General features: G+C 42.8%; 1 protein-coding gene across 1 annotated transcript in view; it reads right to left on the bottom strand.

Moving 5' to 3' along the window:
- The window catches only part of asz1 (ankyrin repeat, SAM and basic leucine zipper domain containing 1), an 89467-nt gene that overhangs the window by 23959 nt on the left and 47772 nt on the right, over positions 1–17736 (bottom strand). The window contains exons 5-9 of the mRNA XM_033038310.1: positions 16134–16245; positions 14359–14493; positions 13951–14078; positions 12202–12277; positions 10637–10693 (exon numbers count right to left, since the gene is read on the bottom strand). Of these exons, the coding sequence (XP_032894201.1) occupies positions 10637–10693; positions 12202–12277; positions 13951–14078; positions 14359–14493; positions 16134–16245 (508 nt within the window). The remainder of the gene's footprint in view (positions 1–10636; positions 10694–12201; positions 12278–13950; positions 14079–14358; positions 14494–16133; positions 16246–17736) is intronic.

The raw sequence follows: 17736 nt of genomic DNA, 5'->3' as shown, positions 1-17736 counted from the left end.
CAATGTTAACATCATCGTGGTTGCAGCACACCATAAATATAACCATTACTCCATATAAGCTGTACACAACCACAACAACTTGCCAAGAACTCTCCAACAGCATTGCTCACCAACTCCCCCACCTGGAAGCAGTGCATGGATTCAGCACCCCTTGCAGCTATCCGACTAGCCTGAAACAACAGTGCCCTCCAGAATGTTTGGGGGATAGACCCGTCATTTATTTATTTGCCTCTGTACTCCATAATTTGAGATTTGTAATAGAAAAAAAATCACATGTGGTTAAGGTGCACATTGTCAGACTTTAATGAAGGCCATTTTTATACATTTTGGTTTCACCATGTAGAAATTACAGCAGTGTTTATACATAGACCCCCATTTTAGGGCACCATAGTGTTTGGGACACAGCAATGTCATGTAAATGAAAGTAGTCATGCTTAGTATTTTGTTGCATATCCCTTGCATGCAATGACTGCTTGAAGTCTGTGATTCATGGACATCACCAGTTGCTGGGTGTCTTCTCTGGTGATGCTCTGCCAGGCCTGTATTGTAGCCATCTTTAGCTTTTGCTTGTTTTGGGGGCTAGTCCCCTTCAGTGTATAAAAGACATGCTCAATTGGGTTCAGATCGGGTGATTGACGGCCACTCAAGAATTGACCATTTTTTAGCTTTGAAAAACTCTTTGTTGCTTTAGCAGTATGTTTAGGATCATTGTCTTGCTGTAGAATGAACTGCCGGCCAATGAGTTTTGAGGCATTTGTTTGAACTTGAGCAGATAGGATGTGTCTATACACTTCAGAATTCATTATGAATACCATCAGCAGTTGTATCATCAATGAAGATAAGTGAGCCAGTACCTTCAGCAGCCATATATGCCCAGGCCATAACACCCCCACCACTGTGTTTCACAGGTGAAGTGTTATGCTTTGGATCTTGGGCAGTTCCTTCTCTCCTCTATACTTTGCTCTTGCCATCACTCTGATATAAGTTAATCTTCGTCTCATCTGTCCACAAGACCTTTTTCCAGAACTGAGTTTGCTCTTTTAAGTACTTCTTGGCAAACTGTAACCTGGCCATCCTATTTTTACAGCTAACCAGTGGTTTGCATCTCGCAGTGTAGCCTCTGTATTTCTGTTCATGAAGTCTTCTGCGGACAGTGGTCATTGACAAATCCACACCCGACTCATGAAGTGTGTTTCTGATCTGTCGGACAGGTGTTTGGGGATTTATTTTATTATAGAGAGAATTCTTCTGCCATCAGCTGTGGAGGTCTTCCTTGGCCTGCCAGTCCCTTTGCGATTAGTAAGCTCACCAGTGCTCTCTTTATTCTTAATGATGTCCCAAACAGTTGATTTTGGTAAGCCTCAGGTTTGGCTGATGTCTCTAACAGTTTTATTCTTGTTTCTCAGTCTCATAATGGCTTCTTTGACTTTCATTGGCATAACTTTGGTCCTCATGTTTATAAACAGCAATAAAAGTTTCCAAAGGTGATGGAAAGACTGGAGGAAAGACTAAGTGCTGAGAGCTCTCTAAAGGGCCTGTCCCACGAGCAGGGCTGGATTTACATATAAGCTAGACAAGCTTAAGCTTAGGGCCTCGAGATCTAGGGGGGGCCTACTCACATCGATGCCCATCCACCCACCGGGACTTCCTACTCTTTGCCCGCTGACCCGGACTCCACTCCCCCGCCCTCCAGCAGCCCGCAGCATTCGTCTTACCTGCAGCCTGGACTCAGCACTGGGCCTGAAATTTCCACGCTGCAGATTCCCACTCCCCTGGGTCCTAGTGCTAGCCCCCCCCCCCCCCCAACCCTGGTAATCTCAGTGGCTGTTCCACTGGGTCTTCCCCATTCCGCTCAAACCATGTGATCCCAGCTCTTCCCCACCCACACTACAGTCTTCATGCCCCACTACCACCCACCACCCCTCCACCAGCCTTGGCCTCAGTCCATTCACCTGCCTTCCTCCGGCCCCAACCCCCATCCCTGCCGTGTGTTCACCATCCCCCCTGACCTCCCCCTCTCAGATATTGGAACGGTCTGTCCTCAGCAGAGGCCTCACCTTTGTCCCCCTCCGTCCACACCTCAATGATTTCCGCACCCGCCGCGATTTGGAGCTCTTCTTCAGTCGCCTCCGCCTCACACTGTTCTTCCATGGGAAGGAGTCCTCGCCCCCCATTGATGATCCCTTTTCCCATCTTCAACGGTCCCCCTCCTCTTGGACCCCCCCTCATGGCCATTGGTACAATTAAATTTGGGGGTCACCATCCGACGTCGGAACGGGAGAACATTCTCAGCGGCTTGGACTTCCGAATCGGCCACTTCCTACTGGAGACCGCGGCTCCCGAAGTCCACAAGCTGAGCTGGTTGGAGATTCACGCTGGCGGACCTCGGCAAAGGTTACCCAGGGCTCTGCGATATTAAAATCAACGCGGCCCGAGGGTGGGAGCTCTGCAAACCACAGCTCCATGATGTTGAAGCAGCAGGCCCAACACCCTAGAGCTTCAAACGGCGATCCAGGTAAGGCATCGCCCGCTCCGCGGTGAATCCAATATGTATTTTATAACCAACTGTTTAATGACAACATACAGTAGGATCTAAAAGTGTCACACAGTCACTGGTCGGGTAGTCATGGTCCTCTAGTCGTGGGGGTGGGGGATTGGGAGGTGGGGGGGCCTCACAAGTGAAATAGCTTAGGGCCTCTCTTCATCTAAATCCGGCCCTGCCCACGAGCATGCGACTCCATGCGGCAAGCGCGACCTAAGGGTCTGTCCCACGAGCATGCGACTGCATGCGGCAAGCGCGACCAAACCAGAAGCGGGGGCTGCGCGGAGGTCGAGTGAGTGACATAAAGTTCGAGCGAAGTCTGCGGAAGTTCGCGCGTGACGTACGGCGTCGAGACAGTGCGTACGGTGTCGAGGCGGCTGCGGGCCGGCAGGCCGTTGCCGCGCGGAATTTTTGAACACGGTCAGTTTTTCAGAGCCCCGCGCGATGTCGGGACCAGCTCCGCACAACTCCATACGGCTCCGGCGATCGAAGCATGACAGGCCCCGCGAGGCCGTACGGCTCAAGCGACCATGTTAGGTGGAGTTTGCCGCATGGAGTCGCATGCTCGTAGGACAAGCCCTTTAGGTCGCGCTTGCCCCATGGAGTCGCATGCTCGTAGGACAAGCCCTTTAGGTCGCGCTTGCCCCATGGAGTCGCATACTCGTGGGACAGGCCCTTTATACCTGCATTAAGGAGGCAATTAAACACACCTGAGCAATTACAAACACCTGTGATGCCATGTGTCCCAAACATTATGGTGCCCTGAAATAATTTACTGATTGTATGCCTCCTTGTCACCTTCCCCTCAGCTAACAATGAACTATTCTACACTTCCTTAGCATTGTCTGCTTTGATCTGTGTTTTTATACCTTACACACACTTCCATATCTCTATGTTTCCCTCTCCCGACTCTCAGTTAGAAAAAGGACCTAAACCTCACCCATTCTTTCTCTCCAGAGATGCTGCCTGGCCCGCTGAATTACTCCAGCATTTTGTGTCTCTCTTCGGCATAAACCACCATCTGCAGTTCCTTCCTACACATTGACACCAGATCTTATTTATATGAAAACATTATACAGAGTACTGGTCCAACCTGTATCCTACAAAATGGTCACCTGTTGGGTCATTGGTATGATCAAAGTATTGGTTTTATACTGACTCATTATGTCTTCTGTTCTAAACTATGCTCGTTCTGCGGAGATTTATTCAAATGCACAAGAGCTTTGAGACTTTCCAACTAAGTCTGTTTGTTCATTTGACAAAATAGTTTTGTTCTTGGCAAATCCATTTAGAAACTTTGAACTGCTGAACTTCTGCCCATCCATCACAAAAATATTTCTATGAAACCGATTCGCTCACAATCCCTATCACCTCATCCTTTTCTACTTTATGGAGAAAAACCCTAATTTTTCTTCCAAGTCACCTACCCAGAGTGGTTCCCAAACTTGCTCCTTCATGTCAAGTTCTGCAGCTTTCAACATATTTTCTGCACAATGTTTTGTTTAACTGTCAAAGTTAAGTTATGAGCAGACCATGTCAGGCAGGTTCAAGACCTACTCTGAAAAACCCTCCTCTCTTTCAACAGAACAACAAAACCCCTTAGATTCCTTACTCTTTTGCCAATTCTGAAGGCTCTGCACTCAGCTGGCTCCGTTCCTACCTTTCCAACAGATCCCACTTCATCTCTCTCCACAACCACACCTCTGCTACAGCCGCAGTCACTCAAGGCGTTCCCCAAGGCTCCGTACTCGGCCCCCTCCTCTTCATCATCTACATCCTCCCCCTTGGTCAGATACTCCGCCACTTCAATCTGGACTTCCACTGTTACGCTGATGACACCCAGATTTACCTTGGCACCAAATCCCCCCACAACCCCCCCCTCTCTCCCATATCAACTCCTGTTTGTCAGCTATAAAAACCTGGATGCAACATAATTTCCTCAAACTCAACAGCGATAAGACAGAATTCCTCCTCATAGGCTCCAAAGCCACACTCAGCAAAATCAATAACCCCACTCTCACCATCGACGGCACCACTGTCTCCCCATCTCCCCAGGCCCGCAACCTTGGCGTGATCTTTGATTCCACCCTCTCCCTTGAGCCTCACATCCGCCATGTCATTAAAACCTCCTTCTTTCATCTCCGCAACATCGCCAAACTCAGACCCTCTCTCACACCGCCTGCTGCTGAAAGACTCATCCATGCCTTCATCTCCTCCCGACTGGACTATTGCAACTCACTTCTCCTTGGCATCAGCTCCACCTACATCAACCGACTCCAACTGGTCCAGAACGCAGCTGCCCGACTCATCACCCACACCAAATCCTGGCATCACATCACTCCAGTCCTCAAAAAACTTCACTGGCTTCCCATCTCCCACCGGATCACCTACAAAATCCTGGTCCTCACCTACAAAGCCCTCCACCATCTGGCCCCCCCATATCTCACTGACCTCCTCTCCCCCTACCAACCCTCACGGTCCCTCAGATCCACATCAGCCGGTCTCCTCTCCATCCACAAGTCCAACCTCCGCAGTTTTGGGGACAGAGCCTTCTCCAGGGCAGCTCCCAGGCTCTGGAACTCCCTCCCCCAACTGATCCGCAATTCCGTGTCCCTTACCATCTTCCAGTCCCGCCTCAAGACCCATCTCTTCACCTCTGCCTATCCTTAGCCCCACGTCCCCGTCCCTTTTCATCTGTGCATTAATTGCCTCATACTGTGTTTTGTATTGAATTCTGTCTTTGCTTTGTGTACTAGTCATGTCTCTACTATTTATTTAATTCCCCTTACATGTTTTTTCTCTACATGCTCAATTTTTGTAAGGTGTCCTTGAGACTCTTGAAAGGCGCCCATAAATAAAATTTATTATTATTATTATTATTCTTTCCTTGACCTTTCCTTTCTCATCAAGTGGGCAGCACGGCGGCATAGCGGTATAGTTGCTGCCTTACAGCGTTTACAGCTCCAGAGACCCGGGTTCGATCCCCACTACGGGTGCTGTCTGTAAGGAGTTTGGACGTTCTCCCCGTGATGGTGTGGGTTTTCACCGGGTTCTCCGGTTTCCTCCCACACTCTAAAGACGTACAGGTTTGTAGGTTTATCGGCTTTGTAGAAGTGTAAATTGTCCCTAATGTGTGTAGGATAGTGTTAATGTGGCACAGACTTGGAGTGCCGAAGGGCTGTTTCCGTGCTGTATCTCTAAAAGAAACTAACACTAAAGTATGAGGTGTTCATAGTTTGTCATCAGAATTAGGACCATCTTTCCAGCTACTTTTATTCCTTCTCTGCCTCCCAGCCTCTCTCTGCATATAGTCTGCTCACAGCTCTTTCAAATATGTAGCCATGTCCTTTCAACTTCACCTCGCTGTGACCACTTGTCAGTAAACAGCTGATGACCAAGCATCTTTCCCGATCCTTGCTTTAACTCACTTGCAATTGGCTCCCTCTCATTTGACACTGTTGTATTTCTTTACCTCTGTTGTGATAGGGAATGAAATAGTAAATTAGAGAAGCATCTGAACAGGTCTCAATTTCAGGGACAAAGTAAAGTCACGTATCACTCTCATTACTTATTATAGGTGAGGCTAGATGAAGGGTCAGTTCAAGGAGTTAATGGGAAAAAGCGGGAGGGTCAGTCATTTGGATAATCCTGGAGTAATGGATAATCTAACCACATTTGGAGATGGATGGCTAAACCTGTTGCCCTCACGTGATCTGTCAGGATTGAACATGAAGATGGTGCATAAATCCAAGTTATTTGCATCACAACATACATCTTATTCCCCTTTGGAACAACAGGGAAAATCCAGTGAAATTTCCAGTAAATTATTAAACTGGTCATGTACAGTTCACAATATATTTTTGTAAGGCATATGTTCAGCGCACAAAAATGGATTTTTACTGCCCATGTCTCCTTAAATCCTGTTCGACAGGAATGTTGAAATGATCAAGTGCAGTTGAAATGTGACAAGAAACACTCAACATGGAATGATATATACCAAGTCAAAGTGTGCTGACATTTTTGTTTTTCCACTGACATTTAGAGTGTATACTGAAATGAGTAATTTTGTCCATTAATTGAATGAACATTGTTTGTGCTATTAGAAACAGCATCAAGGTATCTTGTGAACTTAATGAGTCAATTCTGTGTCAAATCATAAACCTTAAAATCCTGACTGGTTTATGGACTGTTTGCCACAATTGGACAGCTTAAGTGACTTAAGTACAGTGGAAGGCAGTGTTTTACATCCCAAGTATAGATACATGTACACTTTCTAACACAATTTCTGTTGAACAGTGTACGTAATGACAGGAAATTACTTGTGTTTATTTAAAATCCAATATGACATTTAAAGTTATTGAGTGACAAGTTACCATTCACAGATGAACATGCAGACATCGTCAAAACATCAAATTCCCCTTTCTATCACCCAAAATCAATTGCAGTGAGCATTTAACATGCAGGAGAACATTCCACTCTTGTTAAAAAGCCCTTTGTGCATGAACATTTGGCAAGGTACAAGGTTCAACTCCGTCAAAAAAAAAAGAAGTTTTTGTGATACTAACAGATAGTAAGAAATTATATATAACATCACCATTGCATTCATGTAACATCATTCTTTCTGTATATTTTAAAACACGTTGTACAAAGAAATATTATGAAATCTTGTCATTACTATGACTTAGAAATCATCAGCCAGTTTGACGGACAGCAATGGGCCATGATCAAATTCTAGTTGTTTTTTAGCAAAGCTTATGCTGCAATATTAACTAGGCACAGGGTTAACTCCCTTACTCCTCTTCACAGTCTGAGTTTAAGATCTCATTTGAAAGACAGTAACTCCAACCATTGCAGTTAAACGGAGTGTCAGTCTAGATTTTATGGTATCTGAACCTGATGCAGGAATATTGAGGGGTTGGGTCATAGTCAGTCCTCAAAGTACCGGCCTGAATGTTCACCAAGACATTTGCCTCTTAGATGCTGATTTACAAAGAGAACACAAAACATTGGAGTAATTCAGCAGATCGGGCATTAGTGCTGGAAGATATAGACAGATGAAGTTTCAGGACAGGTGCTTTCTTCAGACTAATTGTAGTAATTGGAGAAGGGGGAAGAAAGCCAGAAAAGTGGTGGGGGTGGGAGAAAGTCTGGTAAGTGATACTGGATACTGGGGGGGGGGGGGGGGGGGGGGAATGATTGGCAGATAGGTGGATAAAGGCCAGAGATGAAAAGAAGATAAAAAGGCATCAGTTAAGGAAGGATGAGGAGTGAAATATAAAACCAGAGGAAGGGATATAGGTGGAAGGGGACAAGGGGAAGGGTAAGGAGGGGGGAGTGAGAGAGTATGAGAAATGGATGTGCATCAGGAAGAGGCACAGGGAAGAGAGGGGGGAGAAAGGGGGTGGCGGTTGGGTTGTTACCTAAAACTGTGGAATATGTGGATCTGTTTCTCCAGTTTGCGTGTGTGGCCTCACACTGGCAATGGAGTTCAGGACAGTAAGTTTGGTATGGGAATGGGAAGGGGCGTTAAAGTGGTTAGCAACCAGGAGATCCAGCAGGCCTAGGCAGACCGAGTGAAATGGTCATGTTTTGAGAGTTGGTTAAGTTACACCTGCCAGCTGAACTGGCTGTCAAATTTGTCAAATAGCTTGAATATTTGTATCTCTGATATTCAAAATAGTGAAGAATTAAAAAGATTAAAAAACAAAAACACATTACAATATTGGAAAACAATGGTTTGAATTATCTCAATATTAAAAATACAAATTATAGGAAGCAAACAAATGCAACTCCTTTATTCAAATAGACAGGAAGTAGCAAACCATATGCCAGCTACTAGTTAAGCTAAGTCAACGGTTTTGAGAAAGGAAAATATTGTTTGACTAATTTAGAGGAATACCTTGAAGTAACACATGCTCTGGGTAAAAGGGATGTCAGATTTAGATTCATTAATTGTCATATACACCAGAGTGCAACGAAATTCCTTTATAGCAGAAGCTCATGCGGTACACAGTGGATAACTTGATATTTCCCCTATTATGCAAATATTACCTTATTGCCTCATCACTAAACCATCCAGATCCATTCTTAGCCGCTGCTTACACAGTTCATATTCTCACTGTACAAACTTGCTTCCTTCATCTAAACCACTGGTATTGTATTGTAAACATCTAAGACCCAAGTTCTAATCCCTGTAAATAGGATGTAACCCCAATAGTTACATCCAATTTCATGAACATGTACATTTATTACTGCTTTCTGATTTCAGTTTGCAAACTAAGCTATGCTCAGTCTCAACTCAGTCCATGCTAATACATTATCTCATTGCCTTTTCTCTTGAAACATCTTGTACAAGGCCAAATTGTGTCCATCCAAACACAAATAGTTAAAAGCATTTTACTTTATTTCTGTTAAACAGTCTAGCATGATTAGCAGAACACATTTTATTTGGTAACTTGAGCCAGTAGATAGCCTGGTTACTGTCTACTTTTGGGAGGGAAGAGGTTTGAGCACACTGGGTGGAATCAGTCCTTTCCTTGCAACGGCATTGAAACAATTATGTCCTAAGTGTCTAGTTGCATGGTTAACCTGTTTGGCCCGGTTACGAAGGGCACTGGATTAATTAAACAAATGAGGTCAGTATGGATCAGTCATTACAAGCATGCACTGTATCAATATAAAGTAGATTTTAAAATAAATTAGTTCACTAGTTTGTTAATTACTTGTTTGGGTTCTGACCTGAGGGTCAGGTAGCCAAGATCTAATTGATGTAAGTAGCCTCAGCACATTTATTTATAAAGAGTTTGCCTGGCCTGATCTGACCCAAACTTGGAGACTGTTTTTTAAAATATATCCAACTCAACCTGACATTTATAGGCTTGGAGCCGCAAGCGACCGCAGAAGATGGAATCTGGAGTAAAAAACAAAGTACTGGTAGAACTCAGCAGGTCAGGCAGTATCTGAGCATGAAATGGACAAATGGGATTTTGGGCGGTAGACACAAAATGCTGCAGTAACTCAGCGGGACAGGCGGCATCTCTGGAGAGAAGGAATGGGCGACGTTTAGGGTCGAGAGCCTTCTTCAGATTTTGGGTGGTTTCCAGTTGAGAGGGGTGATTGGCAGATGGGCGGATTAAGTGACAAAGACTTGAGGTGAAAAGAAGACAAAAAGGTGTTAGTTGAGGAAACAGAAGGAAATGTAGAGCCGAAGAGAGGAATATGAATGAAAGAGGACAGGACGGAAGGGAAAGAGCGGGAATAATATGGAAATGTGGGACTTACGGATGGGTCATGAGTGAATGGAGGAGGAGAAAGGAGCAGGATGACTGGGATGGTGGGAGATGGTGGGGAGATGTGTGCGATGTGTAATGGAAAATTATATGAATTGGAAATTTTAATGCTTATACCATTGGGTTATAAGCTATCCAAGTAGTATATGCGGTGCTGTTCATCCAGTTTGCATGTGGCTTCACTCTGGTAATGGAGAAGGGCCAGGCCAGAAAGATCAGTATGGGAATGAGAAGGGAAGTTAACGGGGTTAGTAATCAGGAGCTCCAACGGGCCTTGGCAGACAGAGCGCAAGCCATCGGCGAAATGGTTGCCTAGCTTATGCTTGGTTTCTCCGGTGTAACGGAGGCTACGACAGGGGAACTAAATACAGTAGTCAAGGTTGGAAGAGGTGCACACTACCAGATGAAATATATATATCTGCAAATTCGGCATAATCTACATATTCTGGTATATAAATGTTGTCAGTAGCCCAATCATGGAATGATATCTGACCTACTAAATACCGTAAAGGCATCCTGGGTTTGCCCACAGTGACCACAGACATTCATCATCCACATGATAATAAAGAATATATTCTCTTATCACATAAATTATGGTCTGTGTGTGAAAGCTTGCAAATGCAGCTCCTTCTGGAAGTATCCGTAAAAGATCGCGGAGCCCAATTGTGAATGATCTGTGTTCGAGGTAAAATAATTTTAATTCCAATGGATGCAAGGCGAGGTCAAAATTATCTTTGGCTCGGTGCTGCTTAGATTTCGCACTACATCATAAATGAAAAATTGGTTTAAAAAAAACAGATCTAACCTTTTCAAGCTCTTCTTTCCCCATTGTCAGAAGTCCTCTAAAAGATATATCATTCTCCTTCAAAAATAAACAACGGAAAACATTTTTAAATCAGTATATTTTTATAGGTACTATTTTTTACTAACAAAGAGTTACTCTATTTAAGATGAATTGATGTACAACTGTATTATAAAATAACAGTTCAGCAGCTCTGAGGAATATTTCTTGTTAACTTGTCGTAGCTAATGAAACCAAGTAGAATTATACGTGGATTAAACATGTCCAGATAATTAATTGCTAATCTTAAAAAGTAATCTCTGCATTGGTCTCAAATAAAGTGTGTGTGTAACTGATAAAAATGGTGATGAAAAGACACTGCTGCACAAAAACTGCTCCAAAGCCCTCATTTCCAACCAAGTGACAAAGACTTCTCATGTATGACACATTCTAAGATGCCATTAAAGCACTCTCTCTTGTACCTAATACTCCACGAAGACAGACACAAAAGCTGGAGTAACTCAGCGAGTCAGGCAGCATCTCCGGTGAAAAGGAATAGGTGACGTCTCGGGTCAAGACCCTTCTTCAGACTGAGAGTCAGTGGAAAGAGAAACGAGGGATAGATATGGTGATATAGAACAAATTAGTGAAAGATGAGCAAAAAAGTAACGATGATCAAGGGAATGGTCTATTGTTGGCTGTGGGCTTGGTGATAACGAGTTATACAGAGAATGAATCTCAATAGGACAACAGTGAAACTAGTACAAATTACTAGGGTGGGGGGGGGGGGGGTTGGAGAGAGAGAGGATGCAAGGGTTACTTGAAGTTAGTGCAGTCAATATTTATGCCGCTGAGGTGTAAGCTGCCCAAGCAAAATATCAGGTGCTGTTCCTCCAATTTGCGTTTGGCCTCACTCTGACAGTGGAGAAGGTTCCAGGATAGAAAGATCAGTGTGGGAATGGGAAGGGGAGTTAAAGTATTTAGCAACCGGTAGATAACTGCTCTCTATAGAAGAGCACATAGCTGGGAGCCACAGGTGATGTTAAAACCTATTGCCACTTTTATACAGATGACAATTGGTTTGTACATTTCTGTACCACATTTTGGAAGAGGCTAGACACTGTACAAGACTTTACAAATAGTGCACATTCATTTAAAATCTTCATAAACAGTAAAATCAAGAATATAAATCATTAATACAAGACATTTTAGTAATTAACTCAGGGATTATACAAATACATTATTAATAATGTATTTGTGGACAGCTGGTAGAGCTGCTGCCTCACAGTGCCAGAGACTCGGATTCAATCCTGTCCTCGGGTGCTGTCTGTGCGGAGTTTGCATATTCTCCCTGCGACCGTATGGGTTACCTCCGGGTGCTCCAGTTTCTCCCCACATCTCAAAGACGTGCGTTAATTGGCCTCTGTAAATTGCCCCTAGTGTGTCGGGAGTGGATGAGAAAGCGGGATGATACAGAACTAGTGTGAACGGGAGATCGATGGTCAGCGTGGACTCATTGAGCTGCAGGCCTGTTTCAATGTTATATCTATAAACAATAATATTTACCATTATCAATAAAATAAACATACCTTAAGTAATTGCCGAAGATGTTCCAATTCAAGCCCGTACAGAAATAGTTCTACTTCACCAAACGTTGAAATCGAACTATGAAAATGAATGAGATCTTTTAATAATAATAATAATAATGGATGGGATTTATATAGCGCCTTTCTAGAATACTCAAGACGCTTTACATCGCATTATTCATACATTCCTCAGTCACACTCGGTGGTGGTGAGCTACTTCTGTAGCCACAGCTGCCCTGGGGCAGACTGACGGAAGCGTGGCTGCTAATCTGTGCCTACGGCCCCTCCGACCACCACCAGTCACTCACACACATTCACCACAGGCAAAGGTGGGTGAAGTGTCTTGCCCAAGGACACAACGACAGTATGCACTCCAAGCGGGATTCGAACCGGCTACCTTCCGGTCGCCAGCCGAAAACTTAGCCCATTGTGCCATCTGTCGTAACTTGCATCACAACAAAGAATGTGAATAACATATTAAAACCGTCCAAAGAAAATAGTCAATATTCCCATCAAATACAGTTCTGAACTCATTTTTCAAAATTAACTTGGGGTTCTATGTAAATATAAAAAGTGACCAGATTCTGATAATCTTAGACAAATGCAGTGTACCCGTACTACAGTAAGGTCACGTTCCTAGAAAACCGTCTGTCTCACAATTGTAAAACCCTTTTTCCCTATTGATTCCCATGTTCTAAAGTTCGTTCAAGTTCAAGTTTGCGTTTATTGTCACTTAACCAGCTACGGTACAGTGGAATTTGAATAAGGTACAGTGCATTCCTACGGGGAGGTTTTCTCTTTACAGTAATGCCCTGTGCTTACGTGGTCCAAAGACATGGGAGATCTGATTGTATTGTAGACCAAAGAGGAAAGGTTATTGACTTAATTAACTAGAAACAGATGTCACATTGTTTGATAAAGTATCATTGTATGAGTATCAATAGCAAAGATGGTCTTCTCTTATTCCAAAGCAAATCTCCGATGTGAACTGACAGCCTGCATTCACTGCCCTAGGTAAACTATGTTCAGATCTCTGGATAGATTTTGTGTTCATTTATTTGTTCTGCGTAAGTTAGTTCATGGCAAATTTTTATTCCATATCTCAATTTTTTTTGTTGATTTCCATAATCCAGAATGGCATCAGATGGGGGGGACATTTTACTAGTTAGGTATAAATATAGAACACACATGACTAAGCTTTGAATATACGCTGAACATTTTGCTGTTACATCTTGGAATGCAATATTCTTAATTTCACTTGACTTTGCTAAAAAATTGATCATAATGTAATTTTTCAGTCAAGTATCAAACACTAAATTAATTCAGAACCTTGCATGTAATATTTCTATTCCAAGTGATATAAGAGGTTATGCACCCTTATATTAACTGATTATCATTTTGTTGTAATTCCATGCAATGGTTTCTTGATGCTAAGTTTTCAAAAGATCACAAGTAAAATCATACTGTAAGTGATAGGTGCAGAATTATTCTATTTGGCCCATCAAGTCTACTCCGCCATTCAATCATGGTTGATCTATCTCTCCCTCCAAACCCCATTTTCCTGCCTTCTCTCTATAACCTCTGATACCTATACTAATCAACACGTTTTAAATTGAACAATATTTAATCAGATACAATTGTTCGAATTATTAAACCAAGGATGATCAGAAAATATATAATGTGATGGAAACTTATGAAACGATCAAAATAGATCACTTAGTGTTTTACAAGAAAACAAATAATGTTAATTACCTTATACAGTTGTTTTTTCCTGTATTAGAATTATTCACAGAGTATTTGAAACTTATCTCATCTTTAGGCAGGTTCTGGGGTGCTTCTGCTAATGGCGAAATTGAAGTCACTTTGAGTAACTGTGCTAACTAGAAGGAGAACAACAAGACCGTTTTAATTACCAGGAGTCAGAAATGTGACGGTGGATTGAATGAAAAACTTGCATTGAAGCATTACATTCAACTATGATAGTTAGCAGTGCCAAATGAATCGCAGGCAAAATAAAGATTACTATCCATTTAAAACACTCAATCTTTAATTAATGCTTTAATCCGTCGTGTAAAAATACATAAAAGTCAGAAGTACGACATCTTAATTGGTTCTGAGAATAAATGAACCTAATTTGCCTGCTTGGATTTTGGTGCTTACCTGTGAGTGTTGCTTTTTCTCAGCAACATCAGCGGCTGTTTCTCCGTAATTGGTCTTCAGTGATTTATCAGCTCCTAAGTCAATTAATTGCAATGCTGTACTTTTGTGACCTTGAACTGATGCCCATGTCAGTGCCTATGAAGGAAAGTCTATTCACAGGCTTATAACATTTGTAAAACGCTGTAATCTTGAGGAAAAATCACCGCAGATATATTCCCACAGTTCCAAAAGTAACTAAAAGTATATCAAAGAATAAAGCAATGCGAACCAAACTTTCATGACTCCTTCTGGAAAGTCAAGCAGAAGGAAGGGCATGTTTCCATTAAATTGCTGGCAATGTATTCAATGTGACTTAACAACATCCTCTCCTCTCTAAGCAGAACTTATTTAGTTTAGAGATACAGCACGGAAACAAGCCCTTTGGCCCACCGGATCTACGCCGACCAGCGATCCCTTCATATTAATACTATCCTACTCACACGAGGGACAATTTTTACATTTACCAAGCGAATTTACCTACATACCTGTACGTCTTTGGAGTGTGGGAGGAAACTGAAGATTTCAGAGAAATCCCATTCGGTCACGAAGAAAACGTACAAACTCCGTACAGACAGCACCCGTAGTCGGGTTCAAACCCGGGTCTCCGGCGCTGCAAGCAATGTAAAGGCAGCAACTCTACCGCTGCGCCACCTTGCACCGTTATTTACTGAAAATAGCTATTATTTCAACAGTCCCTGTGGATTGGAGGGTAGCTAATGTTATCCCACTTTTTAAGAAAGGCGGGAGAGAGAAAACAGGGAATTATAGACCAGTTAGCCTGACATCGGTGGTGGGGAAGATGCTGGAGTCAATTATAAAAGATGAAATAGCTGCACATTTGGATAGCAGTAACAGGATCGGTCCGAGTCAGCATGGATTTACAGAGGGGAAATCATGCTTGACTAATCTTCTGGAATTTTTTGAGGATGTAACTAGGAAAATGGGCAAGGGAGAGCCAATGGATGTAGTGTACCTGGACTTTCAGAAAGCATTTGATAAGGTCCCACATAGGAGATTAGTGGGCACAATTAGGCCACATGGTATTGGGGGTAGAGTGCTGACATGGATAGAATATTGGTTGGCAGACAGGAAACAAAGAGTAGGGATTAACAGGTCCCTTTCAGAAAGGCAGGCAGTGACTAGTGGGGTACCACAAGGCTCGATGCTGGCACCGCAGCTATCTACAATATACATCAATGATTTAGATGAAGGGATTCAAAGTAACATTAGCAAATGGAGCGGCTGGGCTTGTATACTCTGGAGTTTAGCAGGATGAGAGATTATCTTATTGAAACATATGATTATTAAGGGTTTGGACAAGCTAGAGGCAGGAAACATGTTCCCGATATTGGGGGAGTCCAGAACCAGGGGCCACAGCTTAAGAATAAGGGGTAAGCCATTTAGAACAGAAACGAGGAAAAACTTTCTCTCACAGAGAGTTGTGAGTCTGTGGAATTCTCTGCCTCAGAGGGCGGTGGAGGCCGGTTCTCTGGATACTTTCAAGAGAGCTACATAGGGCTCTTAAAGATAGCGGAGTCAGGAGATATAGGGAGAAGGCAGGAACGGGGTACTGATTGGGGATGATCACCAATTATCACATTGAATGGCGGTGCTGGCTCGAAGGGCCAAATGGCCTACTCCTGCACCTATTGTCTATAATACAATCCTGTATGTAAACAACGGAGTTACTTTCAAAAAGGAAATATAATCAATAAAACTTGACCAAAGCAGCATACTGTGTAGCCTTTGTCATCCTGGATATTTATTTCCACTCCATGAGCCACCAGCAGTGCAACAGTTTGCGTGTGTCCTTCTTTGGCCGCAAACATTAGTGGCGTCATCTGACCACTGAAAGGGAAGGAAAAGGTTAACATTGTGTTGGAGATAAAAATAATCATAGCTGTTTAAAAAAAAAAAAAAGAGAATTTAATAAAGAATTGCAACTGCATAAATAATTTATGTAGTCAATCATATATAATGTGTTATTTAATTCCTAATGTTTAACAATTAATTCAATCACAGCACTGGAGAAATTGTGCATTATTTTTTTTAATTTTTGGTGAAAAGCTGCAGTTGGATACTGAAGTTGTGTATAATGTAAAAGGGTAGCATTTCTCAATTCTGCTTCCTTTAAGTTCTTCTTAGAAATTATATCCTTGTCAGCAGCATAATTATTACATTTAATCCTTCCATTACACACAATTTGAAGGCCTGCAGGCAACTCAATCTGAACTGGTTCTGAAGATTAAATATGTAAATAGCTATCTAAATGATTTATTAAAAATTGATCAGGTTAATTATAATGATAAGGATGCTATCAGATTTGATTTGATTTTGTTTGTGCATAGACAGTACTAGTTCAAACGCAACAATGCCATAACGCATCTGATTAAAAATAGCAAAATTGTTTACCTTGTAAGATAAAGGTAATCAAGATTCAAAACTGTAACGGCCTAATGTGTTCATAAATGTTTGCAAAGCATTAACCTTCTTTACCACCAGAGGTCCATCCAGAGCTTTAAAAGCTCTTAAAGATACAAACTGTGAATGGGATGTGTAGAAGGAACTGCAGAGGCACATTACATCGAAGATAGACACAAAATGCTGGAGTAACTCAGTGGGACAGGCAGCATCTCTGGGGAGAAGGAATAGGTGATGTTTTGGGTCGAGACCCTTCTTAAGACAAATGGGATGCTTTGTTTCTGCACAGCATTTAAAACTTAGCAAAACGGACCGTAGGTTGATAACAGATAACATCGTAGTAAAATAAAAATGAAGTTGATTTCTAAAAGCAAGGTTAAGGTATATAAGTAATAAAGATTACAAGCTAGTACAACGATACACTTAATTGTAGCTCCCATAGAATTAGACAAATAGAGAAGCCTCAACTCGTTTACTTTTTTAAAAAGCTTTAGATAAACATTTGACTAAGAGGAGAACAGTTTGAGAGCAATTTCAGATTGCAAAAATTAGAACTAACAGAAGCAAATGCACTAGAATATAATAATTCTGGATGGATAACCTTTATAAAGGAACTGGTCGCTGATCTGCATGGACAAAATTAAATTGAAACATACCAGGATACGTTCCGTCTACAGTCCGGGATCTCAAGTTGGGGACCCGGGTGGAAGAAGAAGCTTCCACCGCCGGCCCGCGGCCGTCTTCTACCGCGGGCGCGGTATGGACTTAACATCACCCCTGGAGGGGAGCTTCGACCGCCGGCCCTGCAGACTGCGGTGCTTCCGGCTGTGGCACGGCAGGTACTTTAAAACTTTGACCGCCAGCCTGCGGCCTACACCAGCCTGAAGCCGCGGTCTCTGGTTGGGAAGAGCCGATCCT

Source organism: Amblyraja radiata, chromosome 19 (genome assembly GCF_010909765.2).
Source record: "Amblyraja radiata isolate CabotCenter1 chromosome 19, sAmbRad1.1.pri, whole genome shotgun sequence".
NCBI classification, from domain to species: Eukaryota; Metazoa; Chordata; class Chondrichthyes; order Rajiformes; family Rajidae; genus Amblyraja; species Amblyraja radiata.
Note: the sequence above shows the minus strand (reverse complement) of the source record. Positions and strands in the feature narration are given on the sequence as shown.